Here is a 25,330-nt window from a genome sequence, read left to right on the forward strand (position 1 = left end):
AAATGATGCCAGAATGCAAGTTTTTGGTTAGTGCCATAGTTTCATTTTGTTATTGAAAATGGAATAAGTCATGATTTATTCCCTCCCTTCTTTGGTAGAGTAAAAAATGTTAATGGTAAGAAAATCAGTACATTTTCTATTTCAAGATCGATTTCACAAGAAATTTACCTACCAGATTTATGTTTTATTTTTAGCTACAAGAAATAAAAGCTTTAAAATAACAAATAAAAGTCTCAGTTTTATATATGTAATTTTTTAAATATATGTACAAACTTGGAAATAACTTCTGTCAGTATCTCTTATTGTTGTCACATGATTTTGAACTTCTGGACCAGTGTAATTCAGCTGAAAGAATCAAGAAAATTAATATACACCTATACTCTCAAATTAGTCTCTTTAGAAGGAAGTGAAGAGAGACTCTGTGACAGAAAAATCACAGTGTTACTACATCTTATTGAAAACCTCTATTTATCTCTATAGATGTTCCATATAAAGAAATCTTAAATAAGTAAACATAATATAATTGATAAAACTGACATGTTAGTCTGGAGATGTTTGTCACCTATAGGCAAAATAGACTCCTAAATAATAATACAAAATTTATTGTTGTGTTTAGATGAACATAACCATAATCCAATAATTTTGATATTTGGTGGTTCTGGTTACTTAAAATAATAAAAAGCTATGTAAGTAAGAACCCTCTTAGAAAGTTGTAAGCATTAGTATGGACTTATATTTATACACGTTTTCTGTACATAGGTTCATTTAATTAATTGATGTAGGTAACTTTATGCTTCACTAAACATTCATTAAGCATCATTGTACCTGTAATCCCAGCAATTTGGGGAGGCTGAGGCAGGTGGATTATGAGGTCAGGACTATCAAGAGGCCAGGATTGAGACCATCCTGGTCAACATGGTGAAACCTCAGTCTCTATCAAAAATACAAAAATGAACTGGCGTGATGGCACGCACCTGTAATCCCAGCTACCTGGGAGGCTGAGACAGGAGAATCGCTTGAACCAGGGAGTCGGAGGTTGCAGTGAGCCGAGATCATGCCACTGCACTCCAGCCTGGTGACAGAGCAAGACTGTCTCAAAAAAAAAAAAAAAAAAAAAAAATCATTGTGTATGGCCAGTGAAGAGAAGTGTAATTGTGTAATTTAATATTTTCTTTTTAATTTTAGCATAGCTTTAAATTTTGAAATTAATGATTCCTGACTTGCATAATATATATTTGGTAGTTATCCTACTTTCATGTTCATATGCTAATCAAATCAAACCAGGAGTATAAGATAAACTATTACATTTGAGTTTAATGTAGCCTGCAAGCAATATTTAGCCTATACAACTTATTCATTAACGTGGCCTGTTGTTGACCATCATTATTATCTTTCCGTTCACTAATTAGGAACGTATGTTTACTAGTTTCTGTTTGGCAACTAAAATTTTTCATGTGCCCTAAGAACTTGGTATACAGCGCACAATACTTAACAATAGATTAGAATAAACTAGAGTAATATTTTTAGCTTTATACTGTGTAAACACGGTGATATGCCGTTTGATTGAGAGTTGGGCATATCTTTGTTTAAAAAATTTCATTGTTCCATTTAACCCAGAAATACTTTAAAGTATAAATTAGTTCAATTATTTGTAGCATTTCATTTTATGCTATTTAAAAATTATGCATTAAGCGGAAAGAATGTTTAATCAGATAATTGGCTTTATAATAAAACACTATACTAATGTATACGTATAATATTTTAGTTGATGGATGGGTTTTTAGATATATTATTTGTTATATATATGTGTGTACTGTTTTCCCATCAAATTAAAGCAATCTGCTTATATGGTAGCTAGCTCAATTTTGATAAGTTTCCATTTTGTATTTGTGCACCAAAATAAATCATAGTTTGCTTTAAGGAAAAAATAGTTTATAAGTATACTTTAAACATGTTTAAATACAAACCATGAAATTTCTATGAACCTTCTGTTACTACAGAAGTCATACTTTTAACCATTAGCTATATCTTTTTTGCCACATTTCTGAATGTAATTAAACACTTTTATTTTGCAGAACTTTATTAAAATGATTATCTGATAATAAATTTCGTAAATTTTCTTAAGTTAAATTTTCTGTGATTTATGTCCAGCAGTCAGTATTTAAGTTGAAATTAAATGCCACTTTCAACACATTGAATTCCCATATTAATCTACCTCTATCAAAAGGCCAGTTTTTTAAATAAACATCAGAAGTTTCCTTATAAAAGTGCACATCTATTCACTGGAATGGTTACCTTTAGGAAGGGAAGCTCAAAGAGTGTTTGCCTGAGTAATAAGAATATTTCTGACAACGGGACTTGGCATGGATAACTGTTAAACCATTCATCTCCTTCAGTTCTCTATCGTTTCTAAGTGTTTGCTCCCTGTGGATCTATACAGTGGGATAGCAGAGAATCATAGAAGTATTTTTAAGCACTCCAATTTCATAGTGTGTGCTTCACGGACAGAATAAAATGTATTCCTCCAGCTGTTAAAGAATGAGGGCAAGGGGGAGATAAAAAGAGAAATGAAGACAGACTTAGATCTCAATCAATGTTGCAAACTTAGTGTACGTTTACCTCTAAATCCTTTTCCTTACCTCCCACATTTAATTCTATTAAAAAGTCCTTATATTTTCTCCTTGCTTATAACCCATCATATCCCAGCCACCAAGGGTGTAGGATTCCACATAAAGTCATGAATTTACATACACATACGCACAAATCCAAGCTGAGCCTTTGGTGCTGTGAAAGAGAATTTAAACATTTTAAAATGTAAAACTAAACATATTATCTGAGGTATGGCTAGAAATAAAAACAATAAAAAAGTGCAGTGAATAGGAAAAATTTAAAAGATTTCCACATTACAAATGAGATATAAACACATTTATAATTCATAAACAGCATAAAATGATTGCTTATGTCATATTAATTAAAATAATAAAAGTAAGAAAATATGCTCAATGCAGAGGTACTTTTAAGAAAACAAACAAAAAAACAAAAGTTAACAAAATATTTTATCTGCATCAAAATATTCTTTGGAAACCAAAAATAAAAAGGTATCATGTATGTTCTTTCAGGTTGATCTGTAAAAGTCAGAAAAATACATAGTCCATGTTGTTTAACTTTCCGAAAATACAAAGTTCTAAATCTCCCTCAAGCATAAAGCAAAAGGCTTTATGTCTTGCTGACCTGAAGCAGTGTGCTCCCTGTATTACTACAAAGAATTCCAGTTTCCTTCCTATCAAAAAACATTTTGTTTCAGTCACACTGAAACAAATGACGTGACTTCAATACAGGGTAAGTATAGCTGAAGCTGTGTCCAAAAATTTTTCTTCAGAACTCTGAAGACACCTATAGAAACTCCTGAGGGGAAAGAATGGTTTCTCACAAGGCCAAGAGGAATATTATCCAAAGCGAAACTTGAGTCTGTATTTCACCGTGTTGGTATTTTTCCGAGGTGCAGAAAGGGGAACCTTTGGCTTGATAGGGCTAGGTGGCTTTTTCTTTTCAGGAACAGTAACCGTGAAAGAAAGTTCTGGCTGCTCTGACTGCTTGAATCTTGGGAGAAAATGGGTAGAGATGTGCTGGGGTTTAACTCGGGGGCTGCACCCTCGTTTGGCTTTTCCTCTTTTATTCAGGGCCACATACCACTCCCGCCCTGTTTTTTCAGTTCTATGTATTGCTGAGGCATAGGTATTATAGCTGTTTTCTTGAAAACGCTCCCTGAACTTGCAGTCATCTGTGAACTTGGCCTAGGGAGGAGAAAAAAAGAGGAAATGTAAGTTGTGACAATCTTTTCAGCATGTAATAAAGTATAAGTTCTTGTAGGAAAAAAATAATAATAATTTTGTTGATCTCTGTTCTTCCTACTCCATTCCTTTTTATAAAGACATGTTTGCTTATTTTAAAGTTGCTTTAAAATTACTGTTTTTCTTTTTATGTTTCTCTTCATTTATCTTTGTAATACATTTCTGTTCACTACCTACTTGGTGACATAGTATCGATGAATATAAAAGTAACCGGAACTCTTGGTACATTTAAACCTTGTTACTATTGTTTAAATACTTTGAAATGTATAGTTACAAATCTTTTAACATACTATTTTTCCTCCTAACTCACCAAGAAAATAAATAGAACTATATTACTAAGAAATAATTCCCTGGTAAAATATAAATTCCTGTTCATAGAAATGGGGTCAAAATTATTCCTTCGAAACAAGCATGCATTTTTTCAATGTTATCAGTGTGATTGAGGCTGCTGAGAGAGACATAGCATATGGCCCCCATTAATATTGCAGGTGTTAGAGTTCTTTAGGAAAAACAAAAAATGTCTCTTTACTCAGGCATTACAGGAAAGTATATTTGACTCCAAGAAGAAAAAAGTCACTGGAATTACTATGCTTTGGCCAGATCTTACACACACACAGAATATCTGCCCTTGAAATACTTACAGAATAGTGGGAAAACAGACAAGTAGACATCCGTCATGGTGCAGCTTGATAAATGGAATTATGACAGTGGTATGCAGAGGGTACAATGACAGCATAGAGGAAGGGCATCTAAGAGGGTGGAGGTGGCCAAGAAGAGGGCAGAAAAGTCTTCCTATAAAAGGTGACATTTGAGCTGAGTCTTAAGTACAACTAGGAATGTACTCTAAGTAGCATTAGAGAGGCAGACAAAATAAGAAAGGATTTTCAGGGAGAGGGAACAGGGTGTTGAAAGGTCAACATGACACTTTCAAATACCTGTGAGTAGTTCAGCGTGACCTCTACCTAGGATGCACCTGGGAAATAAGGAGATGAGCCTGACAATGTAGGTCAGCACCAGCTCTGAAAGGACTTAGTTTGCCATGTTGTGAAATTTGAAGGAATATGTGGGAGAATGGGGGAAGAGTGTGAACTTGGAATCAGACATACAATCAAAAGCCAGTGATGCCAATTAAGCTCTTAGCCTTAGCCTCCTTATCCATAACACTTACAACAACAGGGCTTTTATGAGAATCCAAAGGAGGATTCTGTAACTTTCATCAAACTTGAAAGTGTCCATAACGCCCAAAGAATTAAGAATTCCTGTACTAGTTCAGACTACCAGGTTTCATAATTTCAAGGAGTACTATTTACACAGAATTCCTGTGCTTGAGAATACCAACTATTTTGTCTACTATGTATAACAACACTAAAAGCTACATACTTCTATATCAAATCAAGAAGTTTCATATGAGAATAAAATGGCCTTTTTTCCTTGTTTTTTCTAATAATGCCAAACTTTTCTTTGGAATACTGATCATAACACTGAAATCTAAAAATCTGAATATTGCAAGGCAATCTACATAGATCCACTGTTGAAATCCACATGGAATTTGGCAAGATACTGACAGTATTAGAAGCCAACCAATATCAGAGCATTTACAAGAGCACATTAACTTTATGTACGACAGTTTACTGGAGTTACTTATATTTCAGTGTAGTTCAATCAACAAAGTTCTGTTTGGGGGTTATGAAGCCATATATATAGATCTTTCACAAGTTTACTGGCGAATCTTTGGATATGATCTCAAGCGGACTGAAGGCAGGTGTTTTTTGTTTTGTTTTGTTTTGTTTTTTGTTGTTATTGTTGTTCTTGCTCTATTGGCCAGGCAAGAGTGCAGTGGCATGAACTCGGCTCACTGCAACCTCCATCTCCCAGGCTCATGCAATTCTCCTGCTTCAGCCTCCCGAGCAGCTGGGATTACTGGTGTGTGCCACCATGCCCAGCTAATTTTTGTATTTTTAGTAGAGGTGGGGGTTTCACCATATTGGCCAGACTGGTCTCGAACTCCTGACTCCAGGTAATCTGCCCGCCTCCCAAAGGGCTGGGATTACAGGTGTGAGCCACCACGCCCAGCCGAAAGCAGGTATTTTAAAGAGTCACCACCTATGTATGGCATCCCTCTCACCCTGTCTTATGATACACACCTTGCCAGCCTACATTTAGGCCAGGACTGCAATGCTGACACCACTTTCAAAGATCACACATTGACTATTCCTATTTTTTTATTAGAAAGACTTGCTTACAAATTCATTGTAGATTTATCTACAGCTGCTTAGCTCTTAAAATGGCTTTCCCATTTAATTAGATAATCCCAATATTTTATTTCAAAATAAAAGCTATAGACATCTAGAATGTTTCTGGCTCTATAAACAGATAATAAGAAGTTTAGAAAGGTGTGAAACATTGCATTAAAAAGAGTATCTGGTATATTTACCTTGTCTCAGGTTTTTTTTTTTTCTTAAAATGCAGTTGAATGACATTTTTGAAAATGTGTAATACATTATGCCTTGACCTGACTTCTACCTCTGTTTCACAAAAATAGCGGTGATTGCTTTACTCAATTTTGACAGAGTTAGGTTGTTAAAATATACCTCATTATTTAATATTTTCCCCCAACAGTGCCCAAGAAAATAAAGAAAGAACACGTCCATTTTTAATTGATGTAGATGACAGGCACACATACGCATGCACAGGTGCATGTGCAGAACACACACCACAGCATTTCTTTTTTTAAAAAACAGAAATCTATATCATTTCCATTTTAGGGTCTTTCATATGAGTGAAACCCACCTGCCCCACCCGCTACAATTGTTTCATCTAAAATCTTTCTGTTTTCCTCCTCTTTTCCTCCAGATTCATATTCTAAAGTTCTTTCTTAAGAGGAGCCCCTTTAAGGAGATGGCTATTCGGACTTCAGATTTTTCAGAGGTCACCTAACTGTTACACAGGGTAAAAATGTGCAGAGTCCTAAGGACCCACACACTCCACACAGCCCCTCAGCTGTTCAAATCCTACATTTTACATTAATACAGGAGTAAACGCAGTTAGACTGTTTTGACTTTCTTAATTGAGTTTTAATTTAATGTTTTGTCTGCAAAATTCTTCCAGCTGTGATGGAACACAGACTCATTTGAAGCAAACATTTCAGTGAATTTATTCATCCTGAAGGATCAACTCTTCCTGTTAGTCTTCCCAGTCTGGCTCAGACAAGATGGTGACCCTAAGCAGTACATCTCTGTACATAGTGTTGTGCATAGACCATCTTCATAGTAAAGAGTCATAGGTCTTAGCTAGAGGTACTAAAATACATACATTTACCATTAGAAAATTTTGGACAATAAATTTTCCAGGCTGATTTTTATTTTTTAAATCTTTTTTTAAAATTATAAGAAGTTCTCTAATAAAATATACACTTTTAAAATAATAGAACTCTATTATTTTTCTAGAAAAAAAAAACCTGAAACTAACAAACAGACTTTTTCTATAGTTAAGAGTATGATGTAGAGGGGTGAATCAAATTTCAGATAAGTTGCTGAAATCAAGACTCCTTCATTTAATTGCCTTACCACTATCAGCCACTACAGTGAAAGCAATTGTTTAAATATTTGTTTAAAAAATGTTTCATATTCATTTTTCATTAATTTATTCCACAGATATCACATGCTAGGCACTGTGCTAGGAACCACTTTAACAGTGGAAAACAATATTGACATAGTCCTGCCCATGTTTTCGTTGACTTAAATTACATTAAAATCTCTTTAATTTCTCCTTGATCTGGCAAGAATAAAAACAGGTTACATTCCATAAACCATAATCGCAAAATTAAAATGAAATGTTTAAAATCATCATTTTTTGTAGTTTAGTATATACTCCTAATTGACAAAAAAAAAAAAAAAAAAAAGCTTTAAACAAATTGAACTATTTTTTCTTGAATATCTAAATTATTACAAGGAGAGGAAACACACTGCTATTAAGAGAATTAAGAACTTTTTGCTGGGCATGGTGGCTCACACCTGTAATCCCAACACTTTGGGAGGCTGAGGCGGGCGGATCATTTGAGGTCAGGAGTTCGAGACTAGCTTGACCAACATGGTAAAACCCTGTCTGTGCTAAACATACAAAGTCAACCAGGTGTGGTGGTGGGCACCTGTAGTCCCAGCTACTGGGGAGGCTGAGGCAGGAAAATCGCTTGAACCTGGGAGGCGGAGGTTGCAGTGAGCTGGGATCCTACCATTGCACTCCAACCTGGGCAATAAGAGCAAAACAAAAAAAAGAGCATCTCCAAAAAAAAAAAAGAGCATTTTCACTAGAAGTAAACTGTCGTGGCTCTACTCATCCCTTCTCACAGTGAAGGATCCATTTTGAAGAACAGATATTTTTTAAAAGGTCAAATTGAATTCAAAGAAAGCACAACTCCAATTAACTACAATATTCCAGAAATGACTAATTCTGCCAAACCGAAATTAAACAGGTCAGTTAAACCAAATAAATTATCTCCCAAATGATATTGTTTTTAAAAAAGCTCTCTAAAATCTCTTCTTGTAGTTTTGTTTCTTAGTAAATATCACGATCTATGATGATTGCGTACCTTGTGTAGTATAAATTAAAGCTGTGCAATTACCGATTCTCGTGTGCAACTATAGAAGTAAATATGTAGTATATGAGATATGGAAATAGGAGTGAATTTGAACCGACACCAGTATAAACCTTGGAATTTGTGTGTATTTAATCAATTTTAATTATTTATTTCAGCTGTTTTCTTTGATTTGCCTCTTTCTCCTGAAAAACCTTATAAAGTAGGGGGAAAAAAGCCAAATCTAAATAATTAAAATGCTGTTATAGACTAATATTATTAAATAACAAAAAGGTTATCATAGACTGTAATAAAAACAACTATAGACCAAATTTTGCTACAAACTAAGTTTCCTTGCCACATTCATCACTTCTAGTTCCCCTGCCTCCTTTTAGAGCTGCTTAATTCTCATCCCTTCCCTCCACCAATGGAGCTGCCTGGGACAGGTGCCCTAAACTCAGCTCATTTATTATACTTGTGCCCTGGTACAGGGAAGCACGCACCCAGAGGGCTACTTCTTACTCTTTACTATATAAGCTGTGTAATGGCCAGTTGTAGCCCTGCCATGCTATCTCCCAGGCACAGCCATATCTCCTGCTTGGTACCGAACATTCATTCCTTCTATATCTCAGTTCCTCATACTGAGCAACAAACAAAATATACAAGTTGGTTTTAATATTACCCAAGCTGAGATAATGTAGTAAAGAACATCAACTATAGGATCTCTTTTCTTCACTTATATAATTTCCCTTAAAATTGCTCAGACTCAAATACAGCTCCCCAAGCCCTATTTCCAGAGGCTGTGTTTTTGTAAGTCTGAGCTGAGACCCTGGGCTTGATGTATCATTAACCAGCATCCTATGTGATTTTGACACCTATGAAGTAAGGACCACACCAGGCAAAACATGGAATAGCATGACTTTCTTTCTGAGGACCTTAATAACTCCACAAAGCTGGACTATTGGAGACTACTGTGTGTCAGTTGGTTACATATATAATTTAACTCACAGTAATTCCATGGCTGCTATTAGGATAGTATTATCTGATTTTTTCAGCCAGCGAAGTAAAGAATATGATCCATCTATCACCCTGCATTTATCAAGTGCCAGAATAGACCTGTGATTTAAATTGCGTCTTCTGATTCCTAGACTAAGGGTCTCCCCATAACACTATACAAACCAAAGCTATCTCCTAGGCTTTTCTTATACAGTCTTACTTGCTCTGAAGTTGCTTCCTGTTAAAATATTGATGAATGACAAGTGTCACTCTTCAAATCATCAAAGAAATATATTACTATCTCTCACTTTCTGCTAAAATGGATTTCTGAATCTACAAGGCAATTCATCACACCCAGATTTCCTCCGTAAAACATGTCTTCTAATGACTTCCACAGTGCAAAATTGAGAGGAAACTGGCATTTACTGCAAAGGCAGAGTTTGAACCCATTTTTGTGCCTCAGTAGCTAGACATTCAATTTTACTGTATATTGAAAGTCCTTAGAGGGCAAAAAAAGAAAAAAATTCTTTTCAAATGCCTTGATCAAGCTCATGCATGGTCTTGACTGGCAGAGTGGAGTGCTTGGTAAGTTATTTTTTAATGAGGATAAGTATTACTCAAGCCTCCATTTCCCCTTTCAGTAAATATGCTCAGCTTTAGGGGCTGCCGACTCCTCTTCACTCTGCCTGCAGTTCAGGAAGTCCAGTCTGGAGTCTCATCCCAGGCAAGCCAGCTGGCACACTCTGAAACCAGGAAAGGAGGATGTTCTAGTCCTTGCTTAGGACTGATCAAGCACACATTCCATGCCTGTTTCGTAAACTCTACAATTAGCTTTCCTTTCAAACATGATCCCCTAAAACCCTGAGAAACAAAAATAATTCCACCACATACTTCTCTCTGGATCTTTAAAATAAGCTAACATGTTTTTCCCCAATAAGCAGCGAGCTTTCTGCATACTTTATGAAGTATGCTGAAGTATACTGAAGAATACATGATAATCACCTTTTCCAAGATTTATGTTTTTAGGGAAAAATCAAGATGGACAACAGAGCTACAAAAAAAATCACAAGATTATGACCATAGGAAATCCATGCCTTTTTAAGAGGTTGAGCTTGGAAATTTTGCTTTGAAATTAGGTTCCTGGGAGAAAGGAAAACCTAGTAGATAAGGGACACCTATAAGCACACAAAGTTTGGATGTGAGGAAGAAAAGATCAGTGATAAATAGGAGTTGGGACTGGTCTGAATGATTTAAGGGTCACAGCTGCCTGACCCCAAAATCAGAAAGAAAGAGATTAAGGATTGTCAAACAGCTGCCTGAGAGCAAATTCAGGAAAATCTGTTTAAACATTAAGTGTGGAACACTTTTCAGGCAGTACTCTAACTGTTTTATATGCATTATCTTGTTTAAAACACTTAACTATCCCAATAGATTGTGACTCCAATTTTCCTTCTTTTGTAGTTGATAAACCAAGGAGTAGAAAGGTGAAGTAAAATGACACGGTTAGGAAGTGGTAGAGTAGGATTCAGCCTGGGGCAATCTAACTGTGTCTTTACCATCACACTCAAGGCCTTTGACTCCTAGTCTGGACCCACCTCAGATAAGTCCAGAAAGGCTCTCTGTGGGACTTTCAGTAAGGATGCCAACCTGAGGAGGGAGCAGGGACAGACAGACGGTTAAGGCAGAAAGAGTGCTCAGTCTCAGAAGGTACCTTAGCATGGGAATGTGTTGAGAAAGAGGGTACAGGCCACAGCTGTGGCTTGGAGTAGCCCTCATGGATCTTTGGAAAGCAATTATCTCCTCCTGCTCTTGATGATTTTTGATACATTTGGACGAAGAGAAGACCATACATCTTCATCCTTGTGAAGAATGCTGAAAAACCTGCATGATAGGAATTTAGTTGCACTGCCTATTTAGAGTATGCCAATAAAAGTTTGAAGGAGAGCTGCCTGTAGATCAGGGGCTTGAATGAGTCCAGGGAGCCACACATACTTTTTTAAAATTTTTTTTATTTTTTTATTATACTTTAAGTTCTAGGGTACATGTGCACAATGTACAGGTTTGTTACATCTAAATGTGCCGGGCTCCAGGGGCTTGAATGAGTCCAGGGAGCCCCACACATTTAGATCACTGAAGCTCAAATAAAACTTCTCTGATGGGATTAACAAATTTAGCACAAAAATGGAATCAGCATCAGTGCTGCCTGAATCTGTTCTGGGCTACCCTTTCAGTGTGTCATATTTGTGTCTATGAACAGTAAAATATTTACTAAATGAAGATTTCTGTGAGCAAAACAAGTCTCTTTTCTGTTTTGAAAGTTTATCTTGGGAGGCAGGGGTTCCCTATGCAACTGTCATTGACAATGAATAACCAACATTTGTAAAATTCTGTGGCGACACATCCCCTCTTCTCTAGATTCTAAAGTGAAGTACCGGAGACACAGGAGATGGGGGAAATGCCAGTTCAAAAAAGAGATATGAATCAAAGAGAAAAACATGTACCTAGAATGAGGAAATTTGCAACTTTAACTATAAATCTCAAATTGCCTGTTTATTTGCCTATTAAATAGAGTGCTATAAATATTCTAATGATGTGCCACAGTATTCGTTTTTATATGTAATACAAAAATATTTTCATGCACATATTAATTTCTATACACTAAGAGGTGAAAACAATGTAATTGGTTCCAAACAAAACTTAGTATCTTCTTTGAAGCTAACTTTTATTTACCAAGCACTATAGCATTTAAAGAGAAAGAGAAAATTCTAGGAGGATATAGTTCTGGTTCAATCACTTGTTAACTGTGTAACCTTGGGAAAATAATTTAACATCTATGAGACTCTTTATCACCTCATTATCTAATGAGATAATGTGAGCAAAAGAGCTTTTAAAGAACTGTGGAAGTACATTATCTCTGCCTAGTAGCTAATTTTTAGTACTCTAATTATTATTACAAAAACTGAGTTGAATATCTACAAGTATCAATGAATATTTCTCAGTACAATGGGGGATTACTTTTCCCAGAATTCTATTAATATTTTATATTTTTAGTTTACATTTGCTTTGTAGATAGAACCCTAAAAGTACTCTTTAAATGCCTCTGAAAAATTTTTAAATTAAAGCAACTCACAAATTACAAGTTTAATCCTAAAAGTCTATGAGTTTTTAACCTTTTTGGAGATGATGTAAAGCTGTAAAAATCAAAACTATTAACTAAATCAAATAGTCATATTTAGAGTTACAAGAACAATTTCCCAACATGTTTAACTAGAATGTGAAAACAGGAAAGAAACCAAGTGGGCATAAAACTGGTAATTGCTAGCATTAATACTATTTCTAAATTCAATGTCTTTAAAAAATAAATCACTTTATAATTTAATTAGGTTTTCACCTAAAGGAAAAGTGCTAATAAAAGCTCAGATAAGAGAAAGTGGGCTTGGATAATTGGTTTAAAAAGAATCCACATAATCATAGGGCTTAATATTTTTATCTACAATTTAGCTCAAAGTCATCAGAATGACTTTTATATCAAAGAGCTTCAGAGAGTGACAAGAGCAAGACTTGCTTTGTACTGTTTAAAAGTCATTATTCTATGAAATAACTTTAGCCTGCCAAGATGAGAAAGAATAACAGATGCTGTTTTTGCATTATCTGCATTATTTCAACCAGCCATCCTTAGACATTTGGGTCAAATTTCCAGAAATTTGTTACTTGTATTTGACAGAGGAATCATGTATCTTAACCTCTCAGTTTGACCTTTCTAATTGGCTTCCATTTGTAATATGTTACTTTCTGTGGCAATTATCCTTAAGCTGTTCCAAGTTTAGTCTATTTTTTGCAAGTACTATGGCATAAATCAGAATATATTAAAAGTTAAGATTTTCACTCAAAGCAAACCAGTAAGAGAAAGTTTCTTTGCATGCACTGTGTATTATTATGAGGTTAGATTTTGAAGGTGTTTTAATCTTTTATAAACTTAAAGTAAACTGAGAAAAAGTTATTCCGTTCAGATGTGTTTGATCATTGTTTTCTATTCTGTATGTGGATTTTTTTTTTTTTTTTTGCTTTTATCCAGCTGTCGTGAGAACTCATCTGTATGTGAATTTTAAATAATATTTTAAAATAAAATTAAATGCCCAATACATTGGACTATTGGACTTTGGTGACTCAGGGGGAAAGGGGAGGGGGTTGGAGATAAAAGACTACACATCGGGTACAGTGTACACTACTGGGGTGATGGGTGCACCTAAATCTCAGAAATCACCACTAAAGAACTTTTTCATGTAACCAAATACCACCTGCTCCTCAAAATCCTATTGAAATAAAAAATAAAATTAAAAAATGTAATACCCTACTTTTTTCACAGTGATGCAGAATGTTGTCCCTTAAATAAATGAAAAAATTTTAAAAATATATTTCCATGAATACTATATTACAGCTTGCTAGAGCATAGTAACCAGCTCAAAAAATGAAATGGTAAATGGTTTAATAGTTCTTGCAATAGGCGATTTAAGAGTTTAACAAAGGATTTCCATTTATGTTGCTAAACTGATATTTTAGCAATTTATTATATTTAGATTATATTTAGATTGTTACCCTATAATAATAGGCAACACTTATTGAGCACTTATAACACACCAAATAGTATTCTTAACACATTGCATGTATTATCTCATCGAATCCTCAAGTAACTACAGAAATTGCTCAAATTCTGTCTCTTCCAAAAGATATTAACAAATCACTTTAGATGTTAAGAAAAGTAAAATTATAAAAGTCTTACACATTAAACCAAGTGGCGTTTTCATTGAAGTTTTTAAAGATCTATAACATAAAATTATATATAGTAAGTTGCAATTGATTGCTATCAGTTGAAACTTTCTATAACTTTGAAAATTGAAAAAATGATATTCTAATAATTTCTTTAATAAAGACTATAAAGAATCAGGATTAAATGACTAACTTTAAAGAATAATTGCTTTCAAAATGTTTTAATGTGAAGAAAATAAGTATGCCAGAGAAAAAGCATAAAGCACCTTTAAGTGCCATGTGTATATACTAACACAAATAAATAGAATCTGTGAATGGGAAAACTAAGCTGAACATATTTTATTATCTTTAAAATGTTTTAATACTTCCCAGGTAATGGAAACTTTCATAACAAAGCAAATAAATAGTTTGTGAACTGATCACAATATATAAAACTGGTCTGAATAAATTTTTGAGAATGCAAAATTAGTTTTCATAGTATCAAGAAGTCATCATTTTTGATGTGACAAAAATACAAGATAAAAATTCTTCAAATTAATTAAATAAAATTTGTCTATGAAAGTCACAGTCTTCTAATTATTGGTTTCTTCCCTCCCTACTTGTTAATATGAAAATACTTTACATTACTGAGACCCGATTTTTGGTATTATGAGTAGCTTGTAAAATTAAGTAAGAACCTCATCTACTTAGCACAAACGCAATCACTATAAACTTGTAAGTTTAAAATGTGGTGAAATATATTATTGCCACGTTTCTTCTTATGTGGGCCGCTTCTAAGAAATAAGTGGATGGCTACCCCTTTGAGAACGCTATTTTCAAATACACTTAGGCTTAAACTTTTTGTAGACTCTATAATATCTTTTTAAGTAAATTAAATATTTAAATTATTACTTCTAGAAGTACACAAAATTCTCTTGGTTAAATGTAAATATGCTTTTTAAATAATTAAGTTCTTTGGGCAAATTGTCTTACCTACCAACTTGGAAAATTATTCTGTTTTACAAATGTAAAATCTTTATAGCACCTTTAACAAATATAAAGTGGTTCTACTTACACTTGCATGGAGTTTTCCTTTTTTTGACATCGCTAAAAATTTGTTGCTGAAAACTCCTCGTATTCCTACAATCCCCTGAGACACAGCAAATATTTCCAAAATACCTAGGATGACAGAAATCCCAAAATAAAACACAGGCTCTTCTTTATATCATTGTGAAGAATTAAATTTCTACGTAGATTCTTTCCATTCTTTATTATTGTGATTTAAAAAAAGAACTTAGTATTTAACATCCTTATTTTTCATGACATTTACTATGTTAAAAACAAAGAAGGCTAGGATTCAAGTGTTCATTTAAAATAATTTCAAGACTCAAAAATTTGATTCTACTTCATCAGTAATTATTTGGACAAATAAGTCGCTTTTAGTAAACAATGAGCATGAAGTTTTTTCAGGTTTTAAAGAAATTAAAAAGACATTTTAAAAATGTTTTGCAAAATAATTCTTCTCCATTATTTCTTCATCAAAGGTAATACACTACTTTGAATATTAAAGCACAAATCTGTGCTCAAGACTAGTATAACTCTTTGAAAGTCTGGAAAATAATACTTATTTACATTAAATAAATTCCTCTACTCTAATTATCATGGTTATAATGGTAGTTACAAATAAACATATACCACACTCAGTCTTTTAGTGACTGCATTTAAAGACTACATGTAAGATACTGAAAGCATTATAAATAACTTAAAATTATTGGTTCAATGAAATGTTTAATGGATTATGCTTTGAGACATCTTGCATTTTGAATCATTTCCTAGAAAAAAATTAATGAGATAATTTATTACATTATTGTTTATATTTTGTATTTCATAGTTAGCATTCTGAAGTCAATGTTCCTCTGTCTCCTACAGTAATTTCAAAGTTCACATCCACTGGATCAAGAGAATTACACACCAAAGTTCATAGAGTAGTTTAATAAGATAAAACATAGTCTGCACTTAATTAGAAAGCCTGCTTATTTAACATAAATTATGTATTTTATATGAACATGAAAAGAGCACAATTTTTTTTATTAGTTGTCTATTTCAAAATTTTTAAAAAGAGATTTTTAGCTCAATAGAGCTAAAAAGGGACCTGTCTTAGAAAGGAAAAAGGGAAGTCAGGTGCAGTACCTCACGCCTGTAATTCCAGCACTTTGGGAGGCTGAGGCTGAAGGATCTCCTGATACCAGGAGTTCAAGACCATCCTGGTCAAAATAGTGACACTGCATCTCTACTTTTAAAAAGGAAAAGAAGGAAGGAAGAAAGAAAAGAAGGAAATAAAGAAGAGAGGGGAAGGAAAAAAGCACATCTCAATATTTCCATCTATAATATTCTGAGCATATATACTAATTAGGATATCTCAATAGGACTCTGCCAAATAGAGAAATTCATCAGATTTTCTTGAAATAGCAAACTCTCCTTGCAGTCTTTGAGGCACATATAAAATTATTCTGCTTACCAAAAACAAGAAATATTTTATAAAATTGAGCATTTATATTGTGCAATGTGAGCTAACATCTATAATTCTAGCAAGCATTGCTGTTTATTTATTCAACTTGGTTTCTTAAAAAACTTGATTAGAAAGTTTATGTGAAAAAGGGGATAACTGAACAACTTTTTAAAAAATAAATGTTTTTAACCCAAAGTAAATAAAATACACCTTAGGCAAACTGCAGGTACCAGTTCATTAATAGGTGTTTCTTTAAATTGAAAAACAAAAACCAAAAACTATTGGAAGCTAATTTTGCTGTTAGAAGGAAACTGAAAAAAAAAAAGAAAAACAAAACCACTAGTGTCGTATAAATCCTTTCCTTCAAAATGTTTTTTAAATGATATTTATAATAGAGTTTATTATAAACATTATTTGAGTGTGCTTCTAAACGTTTAGAAGAAGTATCATTTTATCAAATATTAACAAAACACACCAAATGCTTTGTGAAGTTAAATACTCTACACAGATGTAATATGTTATAATAATATTATTACTAAAGCATGACTATAACAGTGATACCAAGTTAAATTTCTATCAGAATTATGGAATGATATTGAGAATAGCATTAATGATTTTAGATATTTGGGAGATGGGGATGTGATTGTGAGTATTTACGTAAACATGTACATTCAAAAATGGGAAAGAAAGAAAGAAATTGTATATGTGTGGAATGATAGATACAAAAGGGACAACACGGAGTTGATAGAGGAGAGATTTGGTTATATATTTACTCCAATTTACTCATGGTGCTAAATTGTTAGAGGCTTTTAATTCCATTCTTTGGAAAATTATCTGGTTTTGAACATGCAGATATATTGTATATTAATGAAAAAATACATGGTAGAGTAAAAGATAAAAGTCTCATAAGTGTATGTGTTTGTATGCTAACTTTTAAGATGTTGAGATAAAAAGGCTTTATAAATATTTGTTTTAATAGAAATACTACTGCTTTGCTTAAATAAATAGTTTCTGATAATTAGCTTATTCTCTTTTTAAACAAATATCCATTTAGATGCATTTAACTTGTATTTCAATACAGTGTACACTCTGTGTGTAAATATTATATACAATTTGCAGGCAATGTATTTTAAATACGGAGAAGATGAAATAATATATGTGAAAGTGTTATTATTGTGTTACATATTGCAGGGTTTCTTCTTAAAAGTTCCAGGATAAAAATGACATATTGCCTGAGAATTAAAGGATTTTACAACTTTAAGAAAATTATCTTTAACTGAAAGCTTAAAAATACACTTTACATGTATCATTCTATTTAATATTATAAAGAATGAAGGAGATATAAGAGATGAGATTAGATGAATGAATGATTTTTCACATGGGTGACTTTGGTATTGATCTTCTAAATCTTACTATAATTATGACCTCATATTAAGAACACTGTTATGATCATAATTTCCACAGTCAGCAGTGATTTCACAATGCCTTATTTTCTGGAGCAGATTCAACGAGTCTCACAGTTCAGTTTCCTGCCCTTCTCCCCAAAATATCACAGGCCTATTGATTTTACTATGACAAATCTCAGTAACTCATTCAGGAATTCTACGTAATTTTTTAAACTCATGTGCCTTAAATCACAAATATATAAGTTTCAGAAAACATTTCTCTGACACTGATTTTTTTTTTTTAATTTCAGCAATTTTCTGACCTTTATCATCGGGAGTCACATATATTAAATTTGATGGAAACTTACGATTCTCCTTATGGATGCCAAGGCAGTATTTCTAAGGAAAATTGTGGAAGGCCAAGCTTGTCTCATGGATAGTATATAGTCAATGACTGTTTGCTAAATTTGACTGCCTTCTTTTATCCTCTCACTACCTCTCTTTTCTCTCATCAGGACACCCTATGCATACACAAGTATGGACAGGTGTCTTAGTACTCTCCCGCTACTGTGGCCTTCTCCTGCTCAAGAAGGCATGTGGTGGAGGGGTGGCTCAGTGTAAATAAATTCACATTAAAGTGCTACTGACAGTGTGTTATTTTTCTTAAGGCATTCCCATTTAAGAGGGTCAAAGGAAGAGGAGAATGCTTAACAGAAGGAATTATTCTCTCTTTGTGGAATTTCAGCATTGACACCTAAGCTGAAGAAGGCAAGAATGTCTTGGTGTCTCTCAGCTTATGCACACAGTCAATTCCACTTATGCATTATGATGTAAGTTTACTTCCATAAAAAAAATTTCTAGATTTTTGACTTAGTCCTCTGCAGATTTCTTAACATAATAGGGCTTTATTGATAGTGGTTGATACAATTATACAAATTTTTCCTTTTTCTCTCTTTTGTTAATGAATAAAATATAGAAAAGCACAGATATTCAATGTATTCAGAAGCTTTCAACAACCCATCTGAAAATCCCCAGAGAAAAATATTTTAAAACTGAAGTTTCTCTACTTGCATCCACAAAGTAACAGATATGCTGTGCCAAGTTATCAAATCTGAATCTTGAAATATTCAGTTTAGCAGTCTTCACTGATTAAATTAGCAACTGAAATTTTCCACTTGATTTTTCTGCATAGTAGATATAGATTCTGATTTGTCTAGGCTTGGGGGACTGTCTAATGACTCCACATGACCCCAAAATTGGTAGTGAATTTAGATTTTTTTTTTAAAAGTAGTAACATTGATGATTCTATTAGCCAAAATATGTGCTTGGAATTTTCATATTTTATGTAAATGCTTTGAGTCTGTATAGCCAAAGCCTTAAACTTTTCTTCCCTAAACTGACAACTATTTAATTGCCTATTCTTCAGTGGCCCAAGGTAAGTCAACAGAAGCACTGTACTGAAATTAAACTTGAAGGCATATAAATTAATGCAAACCCTTTATTCCATGCAATAGTTGGGTCATCTATCTTTTCTTGTTCATATTTCTTCATTTTTCCACAGTATTTCCTCATAATAAGGATTTATATACAATGAGCTTAATTTCATTTTCTGTCTTCAAAACTTGGGATAACTATTGTATAAGAGAAGCTAAGAATATATTAATTGGTCCATGTAAACTAAACAAGTTATATTTAAAAGTCCATGGCCATGGTGTACTTCTCATGGTGAAACCAGAAAACATTTGCAATTTGCAAAAAAACAAAAAAAGCTTACTGTCAAATAATAGTTGTGAAACACATATGATTATCTGTTCTATCAGACAAATGCTACAGAATATTATTAGGTTTAAAATAACTTGTTAGCATGCAGTTTCACGGCAAAGCTTTGACTTTTCTGAAGTATCAGGTTTGTAACAAAAAGAATATGTTTTCTGTCATCGCTGACTCACAGACAGTAGAATTAGAGGATGAGAACAAACTGAGGTATCCTCTATGGCCCTTGATCCAGCCCTTTCAGCCTCTCTTAGGAGATTTAAACACATTTCCTCACATACTCTAAGAAAGGTCATGGCCAACACCTTAGTTTACATGAATGTGAGGAAACACCAAATGCTGCCTTCAAAGAGGTAAATGACCGATTGTAATTAGCTAGCTTCTGTTTCTCTTTTACAGCTAGATAATGGCAGAGATCCATGTTAAATTCCCAAAGTACATGCAAATTCTGCATTGATCAATGATAGTAAAAATTTTATGAAGTAGTATTAGACACTTCAACTGTCACAAAGCAGAAAATCACTATGATTTGAATATTTGTTATGCTTTCTTCTAGGAAAAAAAAAAAAACTCTATGGGAGATAAACACAAAAGTAACCAAAATATCGTGCTTAATGAGATAGGTATCTTATATTGGGTACATGATTTATGGCATGAATGAAAGCAAGTCATGTGAAAGACACAGAAACTAAACTCTGAAAGGTTATTGTCAACAGGAATAAACTAGGAAAAAGTTTAAATTAAGTTTTTTGTTGGCGCTGTTTTAGGACACATCCCTGTTCTCTTGTAGATATCTTTCAACATGGATTTTAAAAGAAAATGTACATTTTACATACTAGGTAGTGGTCAATGTCTTGTTTATCTGGGTGCATTCTTTTCGATCTGCTCTTGTTTTCCCCCCTTTGCTTTTCTACAACATCCCCTCTAGCAAGGCCTAAGCTGTAAAACTATCTTTGTCTCATGTCGTGTCTTCTTAGAGAAGATGGTTAATATCCTGGGAATGAGCCTTGCTTTCCGAGATCTCTAGCACACCTAAAGCCTCCCCAGAAGCATTATCTGAGCTCCCTGGGCTCCAAGCTGCTGCTTGCTGCATGGTAGTTTGGGGTCCTCCCTTGAGCTCACAAAAGTTATCCTCTGTTGGTGCTGATTCCTGGATAAATCACAAGAAGAACAGAAGAGAGAAAGTTTTCTTGTAAGAGAGAAGGAAAGGTTGCCGGAAGTGGGAATAAGCTGTAATGGTTAATGGAGTCAAGAGATGGTTGAGACAAAGTGAGAGAGACAAATAGAAATAAATAGATGTTCCTGGTTATTCCTCAAATCTCAGAAAATTCCCCTTCACCCCAACAGATCTTGCCCTTTATCCCTCAAATGAGCAGTTATTCGATGAGCGAAATAAACTCTAAAATATGAAAATAGGTTCCTCTCGGGAGTGTGAGGGGGGCCCTGGGACTCCGTGGTGCGTGCGCGGAGGGCCCTCTCGTCAGCTGGGCGCTCCAGGCCCCCTCACCACGTGCGCAGCAGGCTGCTGAATCAGCGAGACCAGATAGACTAGACAGGCGCAGGGGGGCGGGCATAGACCTGCTTTTCTCTCAGCATGAACCATCAGGTCTTCCACATTAGGCCCCCTTAACCCACGGGAGGAGGCTAGCCAGCCTACCGCCTTACCCACTTGCGCGCCTCCGACCCCGCCCTGGAGACTGCTGGCTGCCAAATGTTCAGCCCTCTGGTGGCGTCCACGCTCCTCTGGAGCCTGTGTAGTAAGAAGGAGCCCAGTGGCCCGTGGAGTCGTTGGTCTGAGATGGAGCAAGTTAGGAACATCTAGGAGCAACCAGGCTGACACTGAAAGACAGGTGACTGTGCGCGCTGCTGTCTCCTGGCTACATTTCCGCTCTCCCTGGGTACCTAACAGGCCCTGGCTGGGGCTCTGCCTGGTGGACCAACCCGCGCTGGAAGAGCGATCTGGCCCTACTGAACAAAAGCCCCACAGAGATCTCTCCACTCCTACACACAGCCCCAAATCGCCTCTGCCCCCAGCTGCCTAGAGGCAGTGAAGAGAAACCAGAGGAGTGGCTGCGATGGTCTGGAAACATAGATGGGGTGGAAGGGAAGAGGAGATGAGAAAGGAGAAAAGAGCGCATGCTAAAAGAAAAAAAACTCAGAGGGAAAATTTAAAACTTTGTTTATCAAAAGTCCTACAAAATTTGCACCCCTACCAAATTTAACCTCTGCGTTTCTTCTAAAATAAAGAACTTTCCCCTAACTGTTCTTGGGAACCAAAGGCTGGCCACTCTCCTAACACGGTGTAGTCATGGTCTCAAGATACTAAACGTTGTTAAATCCAACTCTGGAGTTAGTAATTTCAATGTTCATCACGTCTCCCTCTCTAAACGTGTCCAGTTTTCCAAAGCACAATCTTCTTCTAAGCAGGAATGTCTGTCTGGTGTCCCCTAGTTATCTATCTGTCTGTCTATCTATCTGTCTATCTATCTATCTATCTATCTATCTATCTATCTATCTATCTATATCTGTCTATCTTGTGTTTCTATATACCTATGTGTATACATTGTATACATACACATATATACATATATGCATATACATATACAATATTAATTTGAGGTTTATGGTAGCGGTTGGAAGAGGCAAGTATTTGGGATTTGATTCTTCTTTTTAAAAAATAACTTCAGTTACGGATAGGGAGAAGGGCTGCACTTTGTGCCTAATGAAAAATGCCAGGCTAGTTCATAAGCAGAAGGTAAACAAATTGAACTAGAAGAAATGAGATTTTTTGTTCTCTCGTCATGGCTGGAGACTCGTCTTTGAGGCTAGGGCAAACTGGAAACAAGGTACCCGTCTGGGCACCAGCCTCTAGGTAACATACACCTCAGAAATCGCAATTCCTCATGACCAGGAGAGGGGTGCGTGTGCGAACGCCATACAGATGCATCTCCACCCAACCCGCCCAGCTGTTTCTGAGTATCAGCTGGTCCCAGTGGCCTGTGCTCAGGAAGGTGCGCCTGTGGCCCGGGGGAATATCTGCTGTCCCTCCTGAATCTTCCGCTGCCCGCCTAGGACGGGTTTTGTAGGAGAGCGAGTAACTTACTTAACATATTGGCTTCGTGGGAGCCGTTGACTTTGCCATCCGGGTAGATCTGCAGATGGAAACCGATGCCTACTCTGCAGTAGAGGCTGCCGGTCCGGCGCCCGGAGGGGCTCCACTGGAAACTGCTCTGCTCCAAGCCACTTCCTTGGCTGCCCAGAGAAGCTGCGGGGGAGGAGGAGGCAGAAGAGGAAGACATAGCGCTACTGCTGCTCTGTCTGCTGCTAGAGCCTCTAGGGTTCCTATCAGTGGCAGCGGGTCCGAGTTGCCCTTTGGGGACGAGACGCTTCTCCCCGTGAGCCCAGGCGTTGAGGATTAGGTGGCTGAAGAAGAGGAGGAGGAGGAAGGACAAGCTCATTCTTCCAGCCGCGGAGGTCCTAAGTGCATCTTGCAGGGCTGATTCTGGGCTCTGTGGCCCCTCTGCGGCTGCGTGCCTCTGGCGCTGCTCGCCTCGCCGCACCGGGTGGACATAGCCTCTGGGAAGAGAAGGGGAGAGGGGGAGAGAGAGGCCACCGGAGCGGATCTCCGCGCTGGCACCGGGATATTTATAACGCCAGTGATCTCACTGCTCCATGCACGCCTGCGAAGCTTCCCCTCACCCGCGGCTTTGTGTACTCACTGGCCGATGCGGGGAGGGAGCCTCGCGGTCTCGGGGGCGGGGGATGTGAAGGAGGGAGGAGATCCGAGCAAGTGAGTGGGAGGAGAAGCTGGACTGAGAGAACCTGCGCCCCGGACGCTGGGTGCGCCCATACCAGGGCCACGCGTCCCAGCATTTCTCACGGGTCGCGCGGCCACCCGGCTTCCCCTATTAGGGCCAGAGCCGCGTGGAAAGGAGTTCGGAGTGAGCAGCTGAGTCCTCCAGGGGCAGCTACAGAAATGGGGGTGTTGAAATGTGGAAATGGATCCTCGTCCTCTCCCACCTCTACAGCACACTTGTGACTGGGCGACGCACTCTTGCCCCCCAGGACACGATTTTCGGGTTCTCCTCTCTTTGCCCTGTAAACCCTGCTATCTTGTCCTCTCCCCGGGAGCCCTTCGACAACCGCGTCCCGCCAGGAGATCGCACTGCTTCTAAGGCTTTCGGCGTTGGAAAACCAAAGAGGGATTCGCAGCCCAACTTGGGAAGCCTTTGGTGTGGCGCGGTTGGGGGAGAAGGCTGTTGTTGTTGTTGTTGTTGTTGTTGTTGTTGTTGTTGTTGTTGTTACCGATTTATTAAAGAGCTAAGGAATGGGTTTATTCGGCGTTTAAAACGCCACCCTGGGTCATCAGGCCACGACTGGAGCTGCTTTCTCGTTGGAAACTCTCGGCTGCGCTGAACATTATGACGAATTTATTTTTCCTTCTGGGAAGCTCTCCGTCTGTGTTCGTGAGAGTGAAGGCACACGCACCACTGCGCCCAGACCGGGGAAAGAGGGGCAGGGGCTGGCCGCCAGCACATGTGACTGACCGCCCAGTTGTCCTCTTTCGCCCCAGGATCCCCGTGGCAGGAAGGATTAGTTAACTGCTCGCTTTAGCTTACTCAGACCTGCCATTGACTGAGGGACCGACCCCAACGAATAATTAATGATGTGCGCGCTGGATTTCAACTTCAGGAAACCTGAGAACGGAGAATTTCCTTGAGAACGGAGAATTTCCCTGTACACAGACTGTTATTTATCTGGGAAATACACCTGACTTGCATTCTTGGAATGTTTCTGTCTAAAAACATATTTGAAACTTTAAACTAAGTTATGATACATTATTCATTGGTTTATGAAACGGCCCGTGTTATTGACTGATAAGGTCAATTCAAATGAGCCAAGGTTGATGCTAAGAAACAGCCTTATGCATTATTGAGTACCTGCTTAAGGTTTTCCGTCTCAATAATGAAAAACATATAAAACGAATGTAGAATTTTCAGGTTTGTAATCTTCCACTGCCAGAGTACTTAACATCAAAGAACTTGTAAAACAGAAAGTTACCTGGACAGTGTAGTAAAACCACTGTGATAAAGAGGACATCACACATAGATGTGCACACTACATGGGCACACTTTATGAGATACTGTCCAGGGCTGAACACATCCCCTCCCCACTGTTCTAGGCTCAAGTTATGTACTTCTCCCTTAACTAGGGTGGGTAGGCAGATCCTTACAAGGCAACCCTAAAAGTAGACATTGAGAACAGTCACAGTATCTGTCAGAATGGTCTACTTGACTGAAATCACCTTCTTCTGGGGTGGATGATTGTAGGATGGTTCTGAACCTAGGTGCTGTTCCTTCTTCAGTCTGTGGCAAAGCTGTCAGGGTTTACGCTACATTGCTGCTGCTGAATGCCATTTGTAAGTTTCCCCATGCCATGCAAATACACAGCCCATTCCTCAAGTGATGAAGATTCTTCAAAGCAAATTCAGTTGCTT

The 25,330-nt window shown here is 36.6% G+C and overlaps 1 protein-coding gene across 3 annotated transcripts; it reads right to left on the reverse strand.

Annotated features, from left to right (window-relative positions):
• Positions 1-1,158: 1,158 nt before the first annotated feature.
• Positions 1,159-23,567, reverse strand: FGF5 (fibroblast growth factor 5). Of its 3 annotated transcripts, XR_004053192.1 has the most exons (4): positions 22,937-23,567; positions 15,242-15,345; positions 10,038-10,163; positions 3,752-3,794 (listed from the first exon to the last, which is right to left on the reverse strand). XR_004053192.1 is itself a non-coding variant. In XM_010354120.2 (3 exons), the coding sequence occupies exons 2-3, from the start codon at positions 15,269-15,271 to the stop codon at positions 3,447-3,449; spliced, it is 378 nt and encodes a 125-aa protein (XP_010352422.1). In that variant the 5' UTR covers positions 15,272-15,345; positions 21,499-21,799; the 3' UTR covers positions 1,159-3,446. The 3 variants fall into 3 exon arrangements, 2 of the variants coding, with proteins under 2 accessions (XP_010352422.1, XP_010352421.1); XM_010354120.2 differs by lacking the exons at positions 10,038-10,163; positions 22,937-23,567 and adding an exon at positions 21,499-21,799 and having other exon boundaries at positions 1,159-3,794; XM_010354119.2 differs by lacking the exon at positions 10,038-10,163 and having other exon boundaries at positions 2,783-3,794.
• Between the last annotated feature and the right edge of the window lie 1,763 nt (positions 23,568-25,330).

This window comes from Rhinopithecus roxellana, chromosome 2, assembly GCF_007565055.1.
Source record: "Rhinopithecus roxellana isolate Shanxi Qingling chromosome 2, ASM756505v1, whole genome shotgun sequence".
Taxonomy (NCBI): domain Eukaryota; kingdom Metazoa; phylum Chordata; class Mammalia; order Primates; family Cercopithecidae; genus Rhinopithecus; species Rhinopithecus roxellana.

Coding starts and splice junctions, on each gene's coding strand:
- FGF5 (XM_010354119.2), bottom strand. CDS start 23,291: ATGAGCTTGTCCTTCCTCCTCCTCCTCTTCTTCAGCCACCTAATCCTC. Junction 15,346..22,936: donor CCACGAAGCCAATATGTTAA/GTAAGTTACTCG, acceptor CTGTCATCCTAG/GTATTTTGGAAATATTTGCT. Junction 3,795..15,241: donor AAGGAAAACTCCATGCAAGT/GTAAGTAGAACC, acceptor TCTCCTCCCTAG/GCCAAGTTCACAGATGACTG.